Raw genomic sequence first — 24,306 nt, forward strand, 5'->3', positions numbered from 1 at the left:
GGGTGTCTATGGTGAGTGTGTGAGAGAGGGGAGAGAGAGAGAGAGAGAGAGAGCGGAGACAGAGCGAGAGAGAGGGGAGCGAGGAAGCAACAGAAAACCCACAGAATAAGCAGTCACTCCAGGAGTCACATTGTTATCCATCACATCTGTTTTTACAGGAGAAGTAGATGTGAGCAGTGTGCACATACTGACAGATGAGAATACTTGAAACAAAAGACCTGTGAGACAAGCTGATTGATTTTTTTTTTTTTTTTCGTGGGTGAATATCAGTTCGTCCGCTGGAGAAACAAGAGGTAAGTTGAAGAGCGCACATTTGATGTCTTGGATTGTGTTATTGTTTGCTATATTTTCGGAGGATTGGAGACAGGGGTCATAATAGCCTCTGAATGGAGATGGATTAGAAGGCAACCCAAATTTATTGGATTTTTTGTAGCTAATTTTAAGTACAAATGCCAGAACCAATAGAGGGTGTAATCACTCGGATTGTCAGTGAATTACGTAAATATCTAATTGATATTTTTTGACGCCAAAACGTGTGATGTTTGGAATATTTTTTCGCTTCACAGCGCTTAAAGTGGTCTCAATAACTCACACAGATACCACGTAAATCGCTAGTTGTTATTTACCTCGCTCTAATATACCAAGAGGGTGTGTCTGTTGGCACTGATCGCAACAACCTGCACTGGTTTGGCGGCAAAACATGCATGCAAATACGCACGAAAGCACGATTAATTCACTTTCTTTGACGCGCCTTGTGACAGTTAAGTGAAAACCAAACACCAGATATCGAGCCTAATGTCACTGCTGTGGTTGTTTTTCACTGAAAAGGGGATGAAAAAAAACGCAAGGCGGATCATGGTTTTCTGTAACAGCAGATGATCCACAGGTTGACGGACGCACAAGTGGATGAATGCGCAGACGTCACGCATCGGATGTTGAGATGTACACTGTGGCAGCTGCTTGTAATGAGGCTGCCAGTCAGGTGATATCTGGCTGAGCCATGTCGGCTGCTGGTTTACATCATAATGGAGAGGTTATCAGTGCGTTACTGAGGTCGGTCAATGTCGTCGGCGCGCAACCTGGACAGATAACAGAATTTACAATCGCCCTCCCTCTATAGCTATTTAGACATGTACAAATGGATGAATTAAAATGAGTCGCATTTCTGCTGAATAACTCTGACTTCCCTGCCGTGTGCCACACCCCATGTTCCTGTGGGGACTCCGGCTGTCCTTGTGCTGTTCATGTGAGTCCATCATCTTAACCTGTTTCTCCTTCGGCGCCAGAATTTTCAGTTGGAGACAGTTACCATGGCGATAACAGGACACGATGGAACCACGCACATTGTTGTCATGGTGACGTAACAACATTAGGATGGCAGATACAAAGGGGCCAAGTCGTGGAGACCTGTGGTGTGACCCATTTAGCTGCCCTACATTTGACTGATAATGGAAATCATAATGAATAATGGACAAGTGGCTTTAATTTGACCCTGGAACTGATTTGCTTATTGTATGAAAATGCTCAGGAGCCTCAGGGTCAAAGGTCAACACAGTGATGCCACTACAGAAACAGCAATCGGACAATAAAGCAACCACAGCAACACAGGGAGAACAGTCACATGGTCATGATACTATTTGAAATATGGCTTAGTCCCTGTGTAGCTGTGCACAAGACAGACCACTGCTAACATCAAGGACTCAGACAGATGTTGGTGGGATGTGATCGCCTGTAAAACCACATACAGTTGACACATTGGAATCTGGTGACCTGTCCAGGGTGTCCCCTGCCTTCGCCCTAAGTCGGCTGGGATAGGCTCCAGCCCCCCGGCGACCCTAGTGAGGATTAAGCGGTGTATAAATAATGGATGGATGGATGGATGGATAGATAATGGATGGATGGATGTTTCTTCCATGACCTTGTCTGTTTTTTTCCATAATTCAATAGACAGTAATTTCAAGCATGTCTGAGACCCACACATTTGCAAACTTGTGTAATGTCAGTGGTTACGGTCATAATAGCTTTCGTGTCCCTGTGATTGTTGGACACGCTTCTGCCCTCGTCTGCTTCACCGTCTCACTGCTCCAATTGCTTTGACTTAATCTTGTCTCTCTGATCGCCCTCCTGTTTCTTCCGTTCCCTCATCAAACGTTCCTGACCACGTTCCCTGACCTTTCTGTTTAGTGCTCCGTGCATTTTATACTAGAAATGTCACTATCATACAACAGACTGCCCTTCCAATGTCCTCTCCCCTCAGACGGTGTCTCCTCTGAATGCCCTTCACCTGCGTTCCCCAACCAGACAGTGTTTGTCCCCGTCTGTTTGGCTCCCATCCTCACTGTCTCTCAGCCTGTCCTTTCTTTGCCCCCACATTACAGAAAACGGCCTCCCTGCCTGTTATTTTGTTGTCCTTCCCAACAGATAGAGTCAGTTTGCCTGCCCTTTTCTTGTTCTCTCCTCTCAGACAAAAGAAAGCCTGACTCTGGATCTCAGTATTGCCAAACAACAGTGCAGATAAGGAGCAGAGGCGACTGCTCAGGTGCCATGTATAATACTCTGGGAGAGAAAAGCTGGCACAGAACAGCAGCTACATTACACAGACCAATGCCATGCTGCCAAATACTCAAATGACACTGACCCACTAACGGTTAAAAATACTACACTTCCTAACAGAGATGTGATCTGACAAAAATTCTGTTCTTGGATGACCCAGTAGTCAAGTTATTTATTTAAGTCCCGGGTTCAATTTCTGGTCAGTCAGAGCCTCACGTCAGGTCATTTCCTGCTCTTTCTCCTCATATTTCACTGCCACTACCTAATAACAGCAAAAAAATGTCCCTAAAAAATCTCCCCAGTTTTTTTTATCCTATGTGAGATTCAAAACAGAAAAGTATGTTTTCTGCAAATATAAAATTAAGCTAAACTGATAAATTCAGTGAAGGAAAACACTCCTGTATAGAACTGAATTTAGCAAGAGTGTCTGCACACTAACACTTTCATACTTTATTTGAAAAAGTACCCCAGCTTACTCATAAACATCAAACAAAACTATTCAAAAATGTTTACCAATGTAACGTCAGAACTACTCAAACCTTTTAAAAAGAACTGACCACTCAGTTTTGGAAAACCATGCTTGTTGAAACTATCACAACGGATTTTGTTGTCAAGAAGGAAGAGAATCTATTTAATATTCATTTTAGGACAATTGCCGATCTTGCAGTACTGCCTTTCTGGATATCTGGTCTGTATTCTCATGAAGTATGTATCAATCGCAGTTGAATCCTTTGGACAGCTATTTAAATGCAATTTGATGTCAAAATTGCGAGAACTATGGTTGATAACTAGGGTAGAACTTATTTCAAATTGGGTTTTGTGTTGCACAAAGGACTGCTTTCTCTGTCTTTACAAGAGGGACAGGTGATGCAGTATGAACTGACATCTTGTGTTTGGAGTCTGACTGATTGCTTGGCTTTCAGCCCTGTAATATCTTTGGTTCCTCCAGGAATTGGCGGACATCGTCCAGTTGGCCCTGATCACTTACTGTCATATCTATGCAGTTAAGTGTGTTGGTAAGATGAGAAACAAAAGAGTATCAGATTCCTTCCCATCATCCACCAATGGCTCAATGTTTCCTTCCAACTTTCTGTCCTTTCATTAGTCTCAGATGTACAGTAGTTTAACACTACCGGTGCAAGACAGCATCTGATGAACACACATTATTCCATATTGCTGTTACTAAATATAGTGCCAAAGGGGTTGAAGAAAGTTATGCAAACACATTCTGCAAATATATAAGTAGATCATCATGCACTATAGATAGTTGCACTTTAAGGGTTCCCTATGAAGGATTCAACCTCTAGCAGTCCCCTGTTTTGCTTATATTTTAAACACACATGAGAACACACGTGCCCACACATGCAGGTGACAGGATACACATTCCTTCCAACGATTTTACATTATTCCACTAATCCACATGTGGAAGAAATCAAGCACCAAGAAACACAGCACTGACAGTGAAGAAGACGATAATTAGCAAATAATTATAGATGTAAACAACCTGGATTTAAAAACATTTAAAAAGGTAAATGAACATTTAAAAGGCAGATAAGAGCTAAATGATTCACACAGTGCATATTGGTCTTTAGCAATGTATGTAAACAAAACTTTTGTTGGTTAACATAAAAAAATTCCATGCTGCACCTTTAAGTTTTCCATTTTTAGTGTATACTGAAGCCTTTTACTTTAGCTTTTTCTGAAAACAGTGATAGAAGGGCAAGTGTGCTGGTTAGCCAATGGAGGGTTTACTCAGCAGTCGACATCTGTTCGAACATGATTTCACTTCTCCATCCATCTTTCTCTATTTATTCCCGATTCCTCTCAGATAAATAGTGGTTTTTGCACAAGCGTAGCAGCGTGTGATGATTGAAAGTCGAGGAGGGTAAGAGGGGTGAAAGGCAGACTTCTGTTGCTGTTGAAAAGGGAGATGAAGGTGGCTCACGGTCAAATGCACACCTATCACATACCACCACTGTGATTGGCAGCTCTTCGCAGTGAGATTTTATCCTCAGTAAAGCTCTATTGTCCTACAAATGAACCCTTGAAGATACATATACATATACAGTATATATATATATATATATACAGCTCTCCATAATTATTGGCACCCCTGGTTAAGATGTGTTCTTTAGCTTCTAGTAAATTCATTTTTTTTCTAAATAATATAGGACCACAATGAAAAAAAGAGGAAAATTCAACCTTTAATTCAACTGCATTTGTTCAGTGTGAAAAAAATCCCACATTAAAAAATAATTCTTTTACATCATGTGTGCCACATCTATTAGCACCCTTGATGTTAATACTTTGTACAACCCCCTTTTGCCAACAATTCATTTGAGTTGAGTTGAAGGTTACATTTTTCAAAAATTTTCAGTGTGAGAGTATGCTTCTGCAATAAAAACTGAATTTATTTAAGGCTTTTAACACATCTTAACCAATAATTATGGAGGGCGCCATATATATATATGTCAGATATGGAAAGAAAGCCCTGATATACACAGCCTAGACTAACTACAATATCTATATTTAAGGTTGAATGTCTCAGCTATGGCTGTTGTAAAAACTGTCACAGATAATTGTAAGCAATTGTGTCGAGATGGAAATGTCAAATTTGCAATGGCAGGGAATGAGTCAATATTTAGTTGTTTTTTTTGCTTGCAACCCTCAAAACAGCTCATTCTGAATTGAGTGGGGAAAAAAAACAAGTAATCTGTGTTTGCTCAATTAAGTGAGCTGGGTGACAGAATAAACATAGATGACCTGCTTATTGACTGCTTGTCCCAGTTTTCCCGCCTGCTGTACGAGAGCTGGATCGGTACTTATTAATATGTCTGAACTGAACGTAAGTGATGTACAGTTTGGGGCCAGCCATCAATCATCACCTTTGATGTGAACAAAGATGTCTCTCTCAAGATGTGCAAATGTGAAAGACATGCCTTCAAAGCCTAGATTGTCACATCTCATCATTCACATCTACGTTTGGTTTTAACCAGACTGTGAAAGTGCCACTTTGAATGCATCATAATCGTCTTAACATGTATGTGGTGATGGTTAAAGAGACCTTGAGAAAAGACATCAGAGGTTTTTTTTGTCTTGACTGTAAAGGTGCTACTGTAGGGAAAGTCCTCATATAAAGAAGAGCACTTCTTTTGTGCCTAATATTTCTAAATGAGAATTTTAAAGCGAGTCGCAAAAGAGCTTCTGAATTATTCTGATTTGTTCTCACTGATTGTAAAAAGCTCTGTGCACATCCACTCAAAAATAATCAACGATAACAATGAAAATTGGATTGTAGCAAACTATTCTTGCATGAAGCTGCTCATTAAACTACACCTTTTTTTTTTTCTGTCCAAGGTCACTTTGGGTTCAGATGCCGTTAGGCTAATGGATGCCATAGCTGCCTCTGTTCCTCAGTTGTCATCTTGTGTCACATTATTTCACAAATGTCCTAGTTATTAGTGTGCAGCTCAAATCTATTTGAGGGCTCACAAATCAAATAGACAGAGTCCCAACATACAGACTGCAACCGTGCAGGAATGCTGCAGTCGATGCCTCTGTTAATGAGTATAATGGGCTCATTTAAGAGCACTATGTCCTGAACAGCAGATGCAGCTGAAGACAGAAAAACAGCCAGATGGGTAGATGGGAATAAATTAATCCAGTCAATCAGGGAACCAATCATTGAGATAGACATAAAGAAATAAAAGCATGCAGGCAGGCAGGTTGCACTCCCAAGCAAAACTTATATTAAACCTTTAGAGTTTTTAAGGCTCAATACAGAAGCTTCTGTGGTTTGTACAGAGAATATGTACATGTTGAACTGCAGACATGTTCTATGAATTCACAGTGGTGCGTAGACATGCTTCACCAAATGCCCTGATGTCAAATCATGTTGTCCATCTGTATTCAGCTACATTGAACCATTACACTTGATATTCAGTGTTAGTTTATTTGATGACTCCTGAAGATTCAGACCTCTTGGTAATCTAATGGGGAATTAGACTACTCATGGGTATTGATTTATGACTTTTTGTGGCCAACAAGTCTGGCCTTGTACAACTGTCAAGCTATTCATCTGCTGAAATGATAGAAACAGAAAACAGACAAAAAAAATCGACTTTGTAGGAGTTTTAAAATGTGAGACTGTAGTCTGTTCAAATGTCTCAAATTAAAAGTGAATTGAATCCAATCAAATTGTGTAGATGTCACAAAGTGCATTTCATTCATTGAGTGCTTTCATTTGCCAAAACATAATCAAAAAAGAAACATATATGTATTACCAGGTTTTCTGATATTATAGAGGTACAGATTAGAAAAAAACCTGAGTATTGTGCAGATACGTTTAATCAGAACATTTAATGTTTAGCTGTGAACATTTTGCGGATAGGTTAGATATAAATGGTTCATTGCCATACTAATTGAAACAAGACTGAGAATCTCCAGTCATGCTACTGACCCTGAAACTTTGTCAGAATGGTGCTTTAAAGTAAATACTACAGTCTGAAAGCCATCCTGTTCACAATGACAACTTTAGCTTTAACCTGCTGATGTGTAGTACACGTAAGGTTTATCATTTTGACAAACTTAGGTTAGCATGTTAAAATAAATTAAAAACAAAACAAAAAAAATGACACAAATTCAAGAGTTATGCCAGTATTCAGTCATAAACCAACGTTTTGGATAAACCATTTTTGCCTGATAACAGATTTAGATGAAAAGTGGACGTGAATATGTGAACTAAATTTTATGGTTGTGTATCCAACAGTTGGATTTCACATTAGAGCGCAAATACTAATCTGGTGACACAAGAAGAAAGTGTTTTGGACAGAATGTAGAGATTTCTGTCTATTTAAGATGCACAAACACCTATGCATGCATTTATTTTTAGCATGCTAGACAACATATCAATGCAATGTATCAGTATTACAATCATGTCACAGCTGCAGTTCACGTAAAAAGTTGCTACCAGAGAAAGTGCAGCACACTACAAGGGTCCTTAAATCACCGTACTTGCTTCCTGTGTTGTAAAATTTTAAAATCCTGATACCTGTCTAAGAGAACTAAATAGTCTCAGGCCTAAATGTACATCGGATTTATTTGTATGTTATGAAGCATCCAGACCTCTCAGGCCCTCTGGGACAGGCTTACTCAGTGTTAGGATTAAGATACAGCTTTTAGTTTTTACGCTACCCACTTGTGGAAGAAGCTTCCTGAATACCCAAGGTCTGCTAAAACTGTCAAGGCATTTAAGTCAGGTCTTAAAACATTATTGTTTGGTTCCAATAAAGTACACAAATTCTTTAAACATTTTAATACTTTCTATTTGTTTTTGCTTTTGTTTCAGTGTCATCTGTCTTTCAAATGTTGTTTTAATGTCTCTTTAATGGGTTATTTATACCTCCGCGGTGTCCACAGTGACAGCCAATGGCTATGTTTTCGGGTTGTCCATCTGTATGTATACATCTGTCTGGCCCATTCTCACAGATTTGATGTCTCTTGGGGGCAATTTCTTTAAATTTGTCCTAAGCGCTTAAGTAAAAAGCAACTGGACTTCACAAGGGTTCTTAAAGACAAGACTCAGAGGAATACGTTAGAACTGAGGAGGTTTCTACTCGTCAGTTAGAACTGAGGAATCCTCTTGGATGAGAAGTGAAATGTCTCCAGTAACCAAATTTTGATCCACCTGCCTTTTACTGAAGGACTTTGGACAAATTTGAAGAAATTCTCCCCAAACCTTCAAGAGATATTTAGTCTATTTAGCACAAATGTTTACTTGACGAATAAGATTTTTTTTGTTTCAAGGTCAAAGGCCACTTGGACCCTGTGTCTATGTATTCTTGTACACACGATAAATCAGAAATGTCTGCAGGGAATTTCATTTCATCTGCCACAAATTTCCACTTGAATTTAGGAGGAACTAATTAAAATGTAGTGTTCAATATACCTCTGACCAAAACTGATTTTTGGCCATTACTTAAAAATCCATGTGTTCATCATGACAGCATTTCTTATTGGATAAAGTGACAAAATTTTAAATCCAAAAGGTCATAAGTCAAATCTGGACAGACATGGGTGTAAACTGACACTTGACTGACTGGTGGAGGCATAAAATCAAGAGTTCCTAGTTTTTAATGATTCTGTCAAGCACTTATATTGTCTCGTGTCTGAATGGTGTGATATAAATAAACCTATCTGCTCAGCTTGTGCCAAAGTTGGAAACCAAACATTACCATGTCTGGTCCAATGCAGCTAGCATAGCTGAAAACGCATCTTACCACATTACAGTTCCTCCACGATGTATTCAATAATGGAAAATAGTTGATTGTGAGCACATTTTGCAGACACAGTTGGTGTGTGTGTGCACTGAATAGCCTACATGAAATTAGGCCAAGGTTGAGTGATGTCCGCAGGGAGGAAGGAGTAATCTCTGCCAGGAAAAGAGAACATGTATGGCTCTGAACATGGATCACTAAAAACTATATCCGCAGGCTTTTTACATGAGTTAAACTCCAGGGGTTTGGACAGAGCTGTTGCTGTGTGATGTGGTTTCTCTTTCCCCACACTTACTGGACATGAGCTTGTGTGGTTATAGTGTACGTGATGTACATAAACTGAATGTGTGTTCACTTTTATCGTTTATGTCCCAAATTGCAGACACATACGCTGGAGAAGTGCAGCTTACGAAAGACCTCTCTCGCTGGATTTATTTCTTTCATTCTCACTCACCCTCCCTCTTTATTACTCTGTGTCAACAGTTGCCATGGAAACTATTTTGCTCTTCCTCTCTTCCCTCTTGGTATGTGTGGCTGGTAAGTAACCCCCCCACTCATGAAACGTACATGCAAACACACCCATGCATACAAACACACATGCATGCATGCACGCTCACTGCTTGTCCATAGGGAGGCAGTGTTGGGGCGGGTACTGATGTTTGATGAAAAGACACTCACTGGGTGCGGACACAGGGAAAACATCAATTACTTCTTTTAGGGCTTTAGATGTGGGTTCCACTGTCTGTCTGTGTCCCTGACTGTGTGTGTGAGGTCTCCGTATGCTGTGTGTCTAAGTGTAAACACAAAAAAACAACGTGGCACTGTGATGTTAACTGTTTTTGTGACACTTGAAGTGAAGTGTGTTTCACTCACAGTCTTCTATTTTCTTATCTGTCTCCCCTCTAACACCAACCACTTCCTCTCTTCGCTGCCTCTCAGCTGTAGCAGGCCCCAGTGCACAGGGTAAGTAGCCCTCATGCGGTCTCTAATAGGGTCAGACCTCAGCCTTAACAGCCCCTTAGATGGGTCTCTTGGTTTCCAGATCAGACCTTCAGGGATTGTGGCAGATGTATGGATAGAGCCCAAACATTCCCAGACCTAACTAGAAAGAGATGTGAGAGGGCTGCAGAGATGAGAGCTGGTAGCTTGGCAGGAAAGAGAGTTGATGGTGTCTCTGTATCTGTTAAAAAATGTAGGAAAATTCTCATGTGTAAAGATTTAATTATATTAGTGGTGACAACTACAGTAGCCTATGGTTAAGATTATAGAAATATGGCGGTTAAACTGTGGTAAAGCAGTTAATATATGGTTAACATTTGGAACAAAAAGACTTTAACAAGTTAAGGGAGCATCATGGTTGTGGCCATTGAAAGAGTCAATTCTAAGTTGGTGATTAGAGCTGCTGCATGACCATGGATGTAAATCATGAGGTGCAGATTTTTCTAACATGGACCCAGAAAGGAGGTTTTCACTTGATTTAGCAATTTTTGAAGAAATTGACAGTCTTTGTATCTCTAAAGAAATGTATACAGAACAGACAGCCATGCATGCTGCTACAATTAGTACATCCATGTATGGACGGTACTTGTTATGTTTTATTTTGAAACAAATGTGATTAAATAAAGGATTGGATAGTGTGATTCTTGTTTTATGTTTGTCTTTATTTGATTGTGCCAAGTGTAGAATTATGTCAAATAGTAAATATGAACAAGATTCTGAACTGTAAACTGAAAACTAATTAAAATAATTGCACAAAATTATAAGATCTATTACAACCTGAACATAAGTAAAATTAGTGTTGCTGAAACAATAAAAACAATAGAAGGTAATAGAAGTTCCCAGAATTACCAGAAATTAAATACAGTCAGAAAGTAAACTCGAGTGAATTGGCTTTTCTAGTTAAACTAAAACAGATTTCCAAGTTAAAACAAAAAAACCTTAAGTGTCTCCATTGTCTAACACATTAATGGAGCTACACAACAGAACATCCTAATTGGCCTGAAAAAGACTCTCAATTACACGTAATGACAAAAGAAGCTTACATCATCTAAACAGAGATCTGACTTTACATAACTAATAACTAGTTTTTCCATCAAGATTACATCTGGCTGTGTTAAAAGAGGAAACAGTATTTTCTGACTTAATGTTAGATTTTAAGGCAGCCCTTTTACTCATATTTTTTTAGTTATATTGTACAGTGCATGCATTATACTGCAAACTGTTCAAAAACACCTATTAGCACACTTATTACAGTACCTGAATTTCACAATTGAGACCACAATTAATCACTGGTAAATCATATTACTTGGTATTTCTTAAGAGAAGCTGGCACTTTTGAAAGGGTATCATCTAAAACCAGGGATTTTTTGGAGGTGGCATTTAGCGATGGTTGAAAGCATCGCATTTTAAAATACTCCCACACTGCCTTCAGTCTGAAGCTCTGGTAGTAGCTGCTTGGTATCATTTCACAATTGAACCTAACATAACTACTCCCAAGTTGAAGATGAGTCATCAACAAAAATTTTATGAATTACATGTCGATGATAGAAAAAAAAAAATTTTCTTTAAAAAAAAAACTTAAAATATGTTTTTGACATATATTTAGCACGTAACATGAGATAACTGATTGTCAGATTTTGCAAAGTTCTATTTTTGATTTCACAGTGTGATTCTAAAAGTGTTTGATTTTGTCATACATTTACAGATGGCAAAGAGAAAGAAGAAAATCCTTTCATTTATGGTAAGTTTTTAAAAAAACTTGGAAACATCCTGTCATCAGCACACCATTGAGACATAATGACAGCGTAAGTGCCTAAAAGATCTGTGCAACAAATGATGATGATTGCATTTCTCTCCTTGTGTTCTGTAGACTATGAGAGCCTGAGGGTTGGAGGACTGGCGTTCGCTGTGGTGCTGTTCGCACTGGGCATCCTTCTAATCCTCAGTAAGTGAACTTCTCTACCTTTATGTCTTCATGCGCTCAATATAACTGTGTTACAATTGAATAAAAAAAAAAAAATTGATAAATTAATATAACATTTCTATACTATCTGTGGTGTTTGTGTTATCTTTCTAATCAGGTAACACTGTTAATAGCAGTGATACAGATGATTCATTTAACTAATTAGGCCTCTGAGCATCAGCTAATGACTCCTTATGTTTCTAGGTCGGAGATGCCGCTGCAGTATCAGCCAGAAGCCCAGGTATGTCCCTGTGTGATTGAATAAAAGACTTGTGTTGTGTAAGGTTTTTTTTTTTTCTCAAAACACAATTTGGTAACCATGACAACCTGTGGATCTTCTCTTCAGGGCCCCCGGAGACGAGGAGGCACAGGAGGAGAACCTTATCGTCTCCAAGGGTAAGATACACATTTTAACTCTCTGTCAGTTCTTTCACCTCTGGCTCACCTCCTGACATACATCCATAATTGAGTTTCCCTTTGGGACTAACCCATAGCACAGGGGGGGACTATACCGAGTGCATACAACTTAGATGTAGTTTGAATTACTGCTGACCTTTTTCCAAGGATAAGCTTGATATCATGCCTTCTGATCAGTCTGTTTGAGGTTTCACTTCACTCCAGTACTTCATAAAAATCAGATGGGAAAGACTTGCTGCAGTTTTAAGCAAGAACTGCTTTAAACTGTCTCCCTGTGGCTGCATGTCAGGATGATCCGACTTATAAGATTTCACAGTTGCCAAGCTTTTCAACAACCAAACAAATACGGTATCATTTTTAGAACTTCAATGCACAGCTGTGAGGGCAGTAGTGGAAAAAGTGTTCACATCCTTTTTTTCCATGCAAAAGTTGCAATACCACATTAAAAAAAAGCAACCTTCCCTACGAGTAAAAGACAAGAAATTACTTGACTAAGTGTGAAGTACGATCAGCGAAAAATAATGTACTAAGACGTTTATTGTCCAGGGATTTATATTATTTGCATATATCCTCAAAGTCACTATAGCTGTTTAAAAATGCACAGCAGTAAAAAGGAAGAATATTTTCCTCTCAAATGTAGTGGAGCCGATTAGTAAGCAACCTACTGCTAGATGGTAGTATCCTTTAGAGAAAGGTCAGCAATCACAAGTTATCTACGTTTACTTATCAGCTGTTAGCAGAACTATGAGCATAGTCCTTTGAGTGATTGATTAAGTACAGCAGAGTTAGATTTTATCAAGAAATAGCTGTGGGCAAGTTTAAAGTTTTGCACTTGTGCTTCAACTAAATCACTCGTCCTTGACCTCTTTCAGCTGCAGCGGCTGCCAAAGAGACTCCAGCAGAGGACTGAGGCAACTCCACAGGACCTGACTGCCTTCTGAGACCATGATCAGTTTCCTTTGATATTTTAGCCACAATACCAGTCGCTGACTATTCTAACTGGTTATACAAACGGGGAGGAGGGGGAGGTATACGTTTAGAGGTGTAATATATACATAAATCTTGTGCCTGTTGTTCTTTGTTGTGACCGTGCCAGTCCCTCAGTGCTCTCGTCCATTCCTGTGCCTTTCTGTGACAGTCTCTCACTCCAGTTTGTCGTCTTAGCCAGTAGCACCTTCGACACAGGATTGTCTTTAAAACCCTAGAGGAATTTTTACTGTTGTGTGGTCCGCTGTTCTTCATTTTGTACTTCTATTTATTGCCTTTAGGTTCTAGGATTCGTCCATTTGTTGCTTGTTTTGTCGGCTGTCTTGAATAATGTTTGTCACATTTGGAATATATATGCATATATACAGCAAACATATATAAGTATATATATATATGTATATATAAGTATGGATAGTTTACATATAAGATAAATGGCTAAATATTATTCATTTATGTCTTTGTTTGAATGGTTGGGTGTGTTTGTGTGCACATATGTATGTTTATCCTGTATATGTATGACTGTGTGCACATCACGAGTGCGTGTGTGTATGTGTATGTTTCTACACGAGCCTTACAAGAGACAATCTCCACTGCCACAGCTCTCTGACTTGAGCGCAGGGATGGTTTGCAGGTATCTGCATGGGCTCCTCCACGCCGGTGTTTTACCATCTACAGTGGAGGAAGCTCGTGCGTCAGCTGTCTCACTGCCTTCTTCTCCACATGTCCACTCCACCGCTCCGTCTCTGGCTCCGTCAGGATTAACTAGTCTCCAACAAGGCTATGATTAGTTTCCCTATACACACTCACTTGTGCCGCAAATCTGTGAAGCCAGGGTATCTTTCTTTCCTCTTTGATGTTTGTTTATGAAATTTGCGTAGCCATTCCCTCAAATGCCACAATGTATTGAATGACTGCATAATATGTAGTAAATTACTGACAAAGAGACAAAGTTTAGGTGCTGAGTTTGACAAAAGTGAAACTTAAAATTGATATTATTCATGTGCCAGACTACATTAATAGTAGCCTAATGTAAGCCAAATTATAGAGAGAGAACAGATTATGAGAATCTCCTGTTGGGTCAGACTTGCACCAGTCTTAAGTCTGAGTTCACCTGTTTTAAAGATGACCACTGTACAGTTAAATGCTATGTTCATTCAACGCATGAGGCCTTGTTTGTGTAGCAGCCTGTTGTGCTTTTGGCATTAATAAATAAATGTATATCTGAACACAGAATCATGTCATATTTATTCAATTACAGTCTTCCTCAAATGTTTTCATACCCTTTCATTAAAGAAAAGGCAAAATCCACAATAGTCACTCAAATGACTAGAAACTGAAAAAAGTAGTAATAAAGAAAAATTTGTGAAATTATAATTTAGTAAAATAAGGCATTGCTTATGTATTGTGGTTGATAAGAATAATTTTAAAAAAACAAAAACAAAAAAAACAAGCAAAACTGTCCCGGACAAATTAGAGCACTTTGTTGATGAGCAGTGGACCAAAATCTAAACACCTGTCAACAGGTGCAGAAGTCTGACTGAGAGTTACAGAAAACACTTGATTGCAGTGATTGGCTCAAAGGGTTGTTCAAATAAATATTAGTTTACGGTCCCATCATGCTTTTTTGCTTGTTTGTTTGTTTTAAAAAATATTTCTGTTGAACCACATTTCAAAAGCAATGTCATGATTTTCATTAAATTTTTTATTTTTTATTACTTATGTCAGTTTCAACTTATTTCAGTGACAGCTGTTTTTTTCCCCCTTCTTTAATGGGAGGGTAGAATAAATTTGAGGACGACTGTACACTGCAACTTTTTTTTCTTCAGGAAAAAAAAGAAATTTCCCAAGCCAACCCCTAATATCACTTGACATCAGTTTGGTAATTTCCTGCCGATGTCAGTCAAGGTTGTAATGCTGCTACTTGGAGCTGTGAAACTACATATCAGAAGATGGATTCCTCACCAGGACATCTAGTGATATGCTGCGTTTTCAGGTGTGATTCCAAAGGTTGGCAGATCTTTGCTTTATTGGCATCAGAGTACAAATTTTATGAGACTGTGAATATATAACTGAGCGGCTGGATTGAAATCTGGCTGTGGGCGTGAAGAAATGGTTTTTGTGTGTGTGTGTGTGTGTGTGTGTGTGTGTGCGTGTTAGAGGGTGGATCTTTGTGGTAAGAATTTGGTCTGCACCCGCCCCTAGACAAGGCCACCCGCAAACATACCTGGATAGAGGTGATAGAAAGCCTTCAGCAGCTCAGGTGAGTAATCACTTTCCTCCTTAAATAACCTTAAACAGATTAAACAGTTAGATTAAATGTGCATTTTCTTAAAATCTGTTTGTCGTATGCATCTCAGACATCTAAAAGTTCTGATTTAATGAACTCATTCGATCAAGTTTTTCACTAATACATTACAGTGTGTTTTGGAGGATTTAGCTGATGTCTATTATGTGTGTTTCAGTGTATAATAGGAAATATTGGCATTTTTGCAATGAAAAGTTTACCTTTTATTAAGCATGCTCCTCTATTGTTTAATGCGTCACAATATAAAAGCACATCCGGTCCAATTAATATGTAATAAATATTCTGTCATTGTTGGCAGTTTTCATGTTAACTGCTTACTTTTGGAGAAATCTAATAGAATGGGAAATTGCTGGACTTTAGGGGTGCTGTGGTTTCACTGGGTATCAATTCTTCATTATTAGGCCGCAGCTATTCTTCCTTGCTCCATCTTTTTCCTCTATCAGAGCGTTCAAGGTTCAAGGTTAATGAATATTGGAGCCGTAATACATTAATGAGTAACTGTCCAGTGCGCCCTTATGCTCAGCGGTGCGTTGAAAAAAAGGCTCAGGCACATAATGAATGAAAGAACTGAAGTCCACAATTCACAGTGGCACGCTTGAGGAAAATGGAGACAGCAAGGGAAATTCTTAGTCTGTTAATCTGTGTAAGTTAACGATTATAGGTCAGGAGATGTAGATCAAATGAGAAACGTGCGTGTGTGTGTGTGTGTGTGTGTGTGAGGGATGTAGACAGAAGTGGTAGGGAAAGAGGATCAATATCACCATTAGCCTCTTAAAGTTCTCAGTAAAGATCAAGGCAATCAGGTTGCTATTAGGACTGCAGTAGGCAACCCAGTGAGGCAATTTGTCAGGACATATAGAGTTTCCAGGCCTTTCAACTACTTCTCATCTAAAGTGAATAGGCCGAGTTAAAGGAGCCTTTATAATTCTCTTAACTTTATTAAAAAGTAGGTGCTCCTGAAATCAAATCCACACAACTTTTCACCTACAAGCAAGTTTTCGCATTGCAGACCTGAAGGTGAATATTTTTATTGTCACACAGGTCCCGGTTAGATTATTTAAAACGGCAGGTGTTGATGGGTCACCAGCTGGCAGCTGCTGTTGTCGCTGAGCTTTTGTTAACTGTTTGTATCACGTCCCTCCAGGTTTGTCAGCTGAACACACAAACAGACAAGGCAACATGTCTTCCCCTAAAGGTAAGCTACACAGCAGCCGAACTGCTCATTATCCACAGGCGCCAGCAACACTTTAACATGACACCATTCGAGTGACACAATATTTGCAAGATCACAGCCATCCCTTGCTTTTCTAAATCTGAGTCAGAACCACAAACAGCAATGTGTTAATCATGCACCAGGGTAACGCATGGTTGACTTCTTATTATTAGATTTAGCTTCACATTGGTCACATAAGGTGTCCCCTGAGAGCTTGAAAAAGAAGAGAAAACATGTGGAGTCCTGCAAGCCTCACACTGCCGCCTCTCCTTGCATTTTCAGCAGTCTGCCACAGCTAATCATGCTCACAAAATCCGTACCACTACTGGTTGCAGTGCAGCACGTGTGGCTGTTCGGTAATAAGGTGACATTGCAAGTTAAAGGACTACCCAGAAAATGGAAGACAATAAATACAGGTGCCACTGTAGAGGCAGAAAAACAAGTTGCAATGTTGGAAGCTGATAACAGAATACGCTGCCACTATTTGTGGCAGCATTCGTATTTCCAAAGCCGATTACACTTGAGCCAAGAAGAGCAGGCTGTCTGTGTAAAACACAGCTTCAGTGATAGGACCAGTGCAGAGTATAATCTCATTTCTTAACTTCCTCAGAGTTAGACAGGGAGTCAATCTTTTAACAAGGTGAAAATCAATACATCAGTAAATTAGATCAGTTTAAAAAAAAAAAAAGAGAACACTTGCCACACACAATGAATATTTCATGATAAATATGCAGCAGTGTCTGTACAATGATGCTTCAGCTGGATTTCTACCTTTTTACATTCCTCGTCTCTCCTCAGGTGCAGAAACCGACCTCGATGCAGACTTTGTATATGGTAAGTAAGCACATCTTTAAAAGTGTATCTGCTCAGACAGAACAGCGTAAATATTTAACTTCAGCCAGTGCTCTAAAAAGAAAGAATGTAGAAAGCACGCTCAGGATAAAGTCAGGTCCTGCCAGGACACGTAGAATTTAGATGTGTAAATAAAGTGGGTGTAGAGGTAGGAGGGGAAAAAAAATGAGGAAGAATAGGAGCCAAGAAAAAAGTGAGAAAGAGACTGGAAGAGGAAGAGACAGAAATAGAGGGAAGAGGTGAAAGGGTGTGAAGGAAAGTGAAATCAGAAAATAGGGGTAAAAATGAGAGCGCAATAAGTAGCACAATAACACATTTCATAGGTGTCACTGATGGTGTGGTGATGTGGATTTTTTAGACTACCACACACTGCGTGTTGGAGGCCTGGTCTTTGCCGGGATCATTGTGTTCCTTTCCATCATTCTACTGGCGGGTAAGTCAACAGCGTGCGTTTGCGCTGTGTTTGTATGTTTGTACTACTATAAAGAGTCACAGAGTGAAAATAGAAACAAAAGCACTGACAAACAGATCAACTAAGGTGTGATAGGTGTGTACATGCAGTATCTCACAACTCTGTCTCCATCACGGTTTACCGAAAAGATACGCAATAGTTCTGAGCTTTGAGATGAACTAACCACTCAGTCTCATGTTTTCTTCAGGCAACAAGATCAGAAACTGTGGCAAATCCAAGGTAAGCTCTCTAGTGTGCAACTGCAAAACTATCATCTAGACTTATAGTGACATCAACTGGCCAATATGAGATAATACAAATATTTTAAACCATCAAATCAAGTTTTAACTTCTGCAAGTTAATTGTGACAAGCTAGTCTTAACACCGGATGTTCACATGAGCTAAAATGAAAAATAAACACAGTTTTTGGGTGAAAAATAACCACATCTGTTTGGTTGTCTACAGCCAAGACGCGTTGCAGAGGAAGAATAAAGTGAGCAGAACCAGCCAGGAGCAGAGGGCTGCAGTGTGCAACAATGCTGCCAGCTGTTATGTTGTGTGTAAGAATATAAGGCTTTTGTATGAATAAAACGAATGTAACCACGCTGTGTCTGTGTGCTTCATATCAGTGCTGCTATGAAACACCTGGGTTGTGAAATATTTTGCAAATCTACACAGGTAAATACATAGCACAGAGCAAAACATAAAGACAACATTTAATATTGAATTAAAAGCCAACCATTCCTTTTAACATAGGGGAATAAGTATTTGGTGTTGCAACATGTGGCATCAGTACAACAGAAATGGCTTCATGAAACAACTATGTACTGGGTTGGAAAGTAGAGTGATAGATTGCAACAAGTCAGCAACAAGTGACACATCTGCTACACACAGGGTTAATGAAGTTGTTGGACAGGATCCCTTTGTTGGACACATCCGTCCAGAACATCATGAGGGAGACTGTTTGCGAACTGAATGATTTCTTAGACCACAAATGGTGGAGTTGAAAACATTCAAATGCCTGTCTATGGCCCTAACTGATGTGTGCATGACAACAATCTGTTCTTATCTTTTGTGTGTCATCTGTGGCAACAAGTCATCTGAAAAAGCTGCATTTTAAGGTGGCCTTTTATAGGAAGTGGTCAAATGAGTTTTTGTGTACTGGTGACACGATATGATTTCTGTCCTTTAGAGCCACACCTGACCTTGTTGTGGATTAACTCAGTGGTCAAGAATTAGTCACCAGTTGAACACCTAAAAAAGGTTTTGAGGACAACTGGCTAAATTTAACCCCTTTCCAAGCACAACAACAGAAATGAGATCTTTACCTTTTTCTGTAAGTCAGAAAATGAGACCATTTGCATGTTGCGTTTATATTTTTGTTCACTGTAAATAAGTAAGTCAATAAATAGCAGCATCTGTAGCATTAAGGATAAAAGTATTTAGGATAAAAACCCAACAGTAGTTTTTACTCTAGTTAACTGCGAAACTCACAACAAAGTCACATCTGCAATCAGGGGCCCCTTCCTTTAGAAATATTAAAAATATATGTGTAAAACTAGTAAAACACAAAATAGAAAACAAAATAAGGAAATGCTAAAATATACAATAAAAATAGTACTAAATAGTAAGGGCATTTTATGAGATATTTCACAAATCTGACAACTAAATCATTACCAAACAATTTCTTCACCAGTATGTTTGTAAAGGTGTGGAATAACATGCCTTAAAATGTTGAAGTTTAACTCCCATGGGAAACCCTGAAAAAACCTGCTCAAGTTAGGTTACCGATAAATGATTGTCATAAAATTGTTTTTTTTGTTTTTTTTAAATCGGCCTTAAGTAACTTATGAGGGGTCAAATCAGGGTTTTTCATGATTCTGAGTTGATTGTTAGCATTTATATTTCACCACAAACACTCCATTGTTGAAAAAGGCCACACTCACGTTTACATTCACAGTAGCTTTTCTTTCACATACTTATATAACACTCAGAGTTATTTCAGATTCACAATGTCAGAAGCTTCAAGAGTCATTGTCTATGTCTCCTTATTTAGACTCAACAACATCATGACTGCAGTTTCTGCATGTGATGCCTTTACAGACTCCACAGGCTGAGATGCACGTGACTCCATTCTTCTTGCAACTGCACTGCTGGTTGCTGCAATCTCCATGACAATTACAGCTCGTGAACTTCAGTTGCTCCTCAGGAGCCATGGGGTCTAGTGTTGGTTCTGAAGATAGGCGGCGACAGGAGTGACCAAACTAGAGACTCTACCGCCAACAGAGGGTGCAGCTGCACAGCATTCACTCCGTGCCTACCTGCAGACCTGGGACTGGATCCTTGTACAGAGCAGGTCTCTGAACCCCAGCGACTATGGATGAACATTTGGTGTGCATGGGTATGAGACAGTTCCATTACTAGACCCCATGAGCAGGTGTTTTCAGGGTTTCCCAAGAGAGTTGAACTTCAACATTTTAAAGCATGTTATTACACACCTTTACAAACATACTGGTGAAGAAACTGTTTGGTAACGATTTAGTTGGCAGACATTCATATGTTTCCCTTACTATAAAGCATACACTTTAAGAAATTCAATGAGTGGGACACTAACCCTACTGAATAAAAGATGATAATACTTGGTATTAGACGTCTCCAGTAGAAGAGTCACCTGACCAAACCTGTGGCAGAGAAAGACAAAACAAGCGGACCTGCTCGGTGAGGACACGCCCATCTCAGGTGCGCTCTCTGCATATAAACTCCCGCCTTCCAGTTGCTCTGATTTGAGTTTGTACAAGCGTAGTGTGTTTCCTGTAAGTTTAACTCCTCGTTTAATACGCGCTTTTCTTTGAGTGCGTCACGCAGCTCCAGTTAAGATATGGTTTGTTCTGTCTTTGCAGAGCTTAAACTGCACACGAAAAACATCAACCAACAAATCCAAGAAAACAGAAACGGCAGCTTGGCATCTTGAATCGTCTGTGGGTCTCACACACACACTTCAATCTGCCCACTAAATTTACAACAGCTGTACATTACATTATGGAGCGAGATTGTAATGGAAAGTAATTTTTACGCACATCCGTTATTGTGGATGTGCGTAAAAATGCAGTTTACGCCGAAACACTAACCTGCATGTACATACTTGTTTGCGCCATTTAAATCTTATGTTGATGTGCTAAATCGCCCATATACTTAGTTGCTTACTTCTAATATATCCCTGTGAGTGTTCTGTGCTACATATCCATTCAGTTGTATTCCATCTGAGCTGATGTAAAGTTTAACTGGGACTTATCGAGTGCCTGCATCCACGCCTTCCACAAATAAGGACTGGTGCCCGCTTCCAAACTTTTACTTCCTTGTACTTGCGATTACAAAAACGATCACAAGGTGGCATCCTCAGACCAGCGTGACTGAAGGAACAAGCCGCCACATCTCGACACAGAAGTAGAAGCTGCTGACTGGGATCAGATGACCCCCAGATACTGTGGGAAAGAACAAGTAAGTGGAAAAATGGCTTTGGTAATCACAAATGTTTGACGGCTAGTCACAGATACTATCAGGAACAAGTCTGAGAATTGTTAATTCTGCAGATTAGATCAGAGTTAAAGTAACAACACACATAAATAGGCACACTATAATTCACTAGTGCACCAAGACAGGAGTCTAAAAAATGGGCCGTTCCCTGGAACCTATCAGATGGGCAGGAGCAGTGCGCACTCAGAGAAAACGACATGAGAAACGACGAAGTAAGAGTTTTTGTCTCACATCAGTCTTCACTGAGTTACCTCCGCTGCTCAGCACTACTTCAGGCAGGATCTCCCGCTGTCCCGTTACTTCAGAGCCAGTTAAAGCCGAGCAGTGGCATCACACACTACTGTATTTTCATGGCTGCAGCACAGATGACAAAGCACATTAATCATACCGCCAGAAAACTGCGCCTGATTAATTATCCCTGAATAAATAAGTCGTTACAGGGAGAGACAGGAGCTGTCAACTGGCTGAGTCCCAAGGACCCCCTGCTCTCCTTCGCTCTCTCTCTCTCTCTCTCTCTCTCTCTCTCTCTCTCTCTCTCCCTCTTTCCTTTCTCTTCCCATTCAGCCTCCGGAATTTGTGGTGGGAAAAAAATGAAGGACCGAGCTGTAAAAGTTAACACAGCCTATACAGCCAAAGCGGTTTTACCGGTTGGATCCCTCCTCCAGGGCTCGGGTCAGCTGCTTTCCATAAGGGCTTCAGTTGAGGTAAGCATGAGAAGCCATTTATCACACGGTTCACTAGACCTGATAACATCACTGCAGCGGGAGGAGGTTTGGAACAACATGCACAGAAACGCAGACACACACACACATGCATATTATGCTGGACAGGTGTGAGAGGGCTGATCAGATACTGTTCCCAGAAGCACTTAGGATGACTGCAGTTAACTGCTATGGGTGGATGAGGGAAACAGGTGGATGGGCTCTGAGGTTGTATTTCTGAGCAAAAGACTTGACAAAGTAACCTGAAAACTTCCTGATAAGGAATTAAGTTTGAGCAATATGACTGCTGTTCTTGTAGTTGGTACTGTATTGCTCTGTTGTCATTTTCAAATTGTACAAGTTTGACCTTTCACATATTGGGCATGTTGCTTTTTTAAGACTTTACCTGCTGTTTGGGTTAATTTTGCTTTGAATACCCACAGAAATACCTCACTTGTGTGAAGTGTCCGCTCAAAGTAAACTGCAGTGTTCATGGTAAGGAAGAAACATGTCAGTCAGTTCAGAGGAATAAGCTGAATCAGACTTGAACTCATTTCCCCCCCATAATACTTGTTGATAATATAAGTTTGTATATTATTTGATTATTAGTTTAGTCATTAGGCTCCAGCCCCCCTGCGACCCTCGTGAGGATTAAGCGGTGTATAGATAATGGATGGATGGATGGATAGTTTAGTCATTTTGAATGTCATGGGTTTCCTTTCTAAGTTGTCTTTGGTCACTGTTTGGTTGAACAGAGCACAAGTCAGTTCCTTAAAGATGAATGGTGCCGTATTTTCTTATTTTTTATTTTTAAGTTCAGTTTGCTGTTCTTGTAGTACAGGAGTTGCAAAACTTTTCAGCATCTGGCCTCCAAAATAACCGCGGCAGAGACTCATGACTCCTTCAAGGTGGTTGAAGCATAGAAATGTTGCACACAGCGATGCACGCGCACAAATAGGCCTATCCAAACACACGTATAACAGCAACACAAACGACGACAACGGCCAAGCAACTGTAATATTTTTTTTATTGTCATTTCTTATAGACTAGTAGCAAAATACATCAAAGTTACTTCAAATGCAATTATTGCTAAAATATGCTTTTTCATATAGTTTTTCAGTTTTATTACATTCCTTATTTGACACTTGGAATGTGTTTTGACCCCCACTTTGCTCACCACTTTTTTAAGTCCAAAAAGTTAAGAATGTAAGGTTTACATTTGCATTTTTTTTTTCTCGTTGTGCAGCAACACAAGCAACATTTTTACATTTACAAGCATTCATTTTTTTTAGTGGAACAGGTTAACTGCAGGCCAGAGGTGCAGGAGTGTTAATGTGTGGGAAAGAAGTCATAAGATTAGAGCACAGGGTGTCAAGATGGAAAATGTGCCCTCAGCTAAGCACTACGGAGGCCTCTCACACCTGTCAGACTGCTCTCTCTCGTGCCGTCTTTCCTTTTCTAGCGCATCAGTTTATGTTGACTTAATATGAAGTAACAGACCAGAACAGCAAAGATTTGGGTGTAAACAGTAGTTTATTTCTGTTTGTTCAGCCCATATTTATATATGGTGCTCTTTAAAATGCCCTGCAGTGTGGTTCATGAAAAGTCCACATGGACAGACATTATGATTATATATTAATAACTGTACCATTTAAAGTCCTCGTAACCCAGAGTATGCAATAAACAATCATCAGTCACTATTAGTTTGATAGTGCAATTGATATCTGGAAGAATATTTGGTGCCAGGAATACATGATATTACAAAAAAAATACATAGAGTATTATAGAATATGTTGTTTTTGTACTCTAAAATAATTGAAAGTGTATTTTTTTAGTGCTCTAATCTCACCATAGAACATCCTCCACTCTGTTGCTTTGAAGTTTTCATTATGTACACATGGCAGCATCATTTTTTGTCAAGAGACCAACCGATACTCCTGAGGTGAACCTATCTCGACATGTTTTGTGCATTTGTGGTAATTTGATGACACACAACTTTATTTAGGATTAGAATTGAGACTGTGTTCCTGCATCTTAATTTTGATATATGGTAATA

General features: G+C 39.5%; 1 protein-coding gene across 1 annotated transcript; it reads left to right on the top strand.

Moving 5' to 3' along the window:
• The first annotated feature begins 201 nt into the window (after nucleotides 1-201).
• fxyd6 (FXYD domain containing ion transport regulator 6) lies at nucleotides 202-14,427 on the top strand. The gene is made up of 8 exons (XM_008287017.1): nucleotides 202-293; nucleotides 9,312-9,365; nucleotides 9,768-9,791; nucleotides 11,533-11,568; nucleotides 11,698-11,772; nucleotides 11,995-12,031; nucleotides 12,137-12,186; nucleotides 13,080-14,427. Exons 2-8 carry the CDS (start codon nucleotides 9,317-9,319, stop codon nucleotides 13,115-13,117), a joined length of 309 nt encoding a protein of 102 aa, XP_008285239.1. The 5' UTR covers nucleotides 202-293; nucleotides 9,312-9,316; the 3' UTR covers nucleotides 13,118-14,427.
• The last annotated feature ends 9,879 nt before the right edge of the window (nucleotides 14,428-24,306 follow it).

This window comes from Stegastes partitus, unplaced genomic scaffold (genome assembly GCF_000690725.1).
Source record: "Stegastes partitus isolate 25-593 unplaced genomic scaffold, Stegastes_partitus-1.0.2 Scaffold482, whole genome shotgun sequence".
NCBI lineage: Eukaryota > Metazoa > Chordata > Actinopteri > Pomacentridae > Stegastes > Stegastes partitus.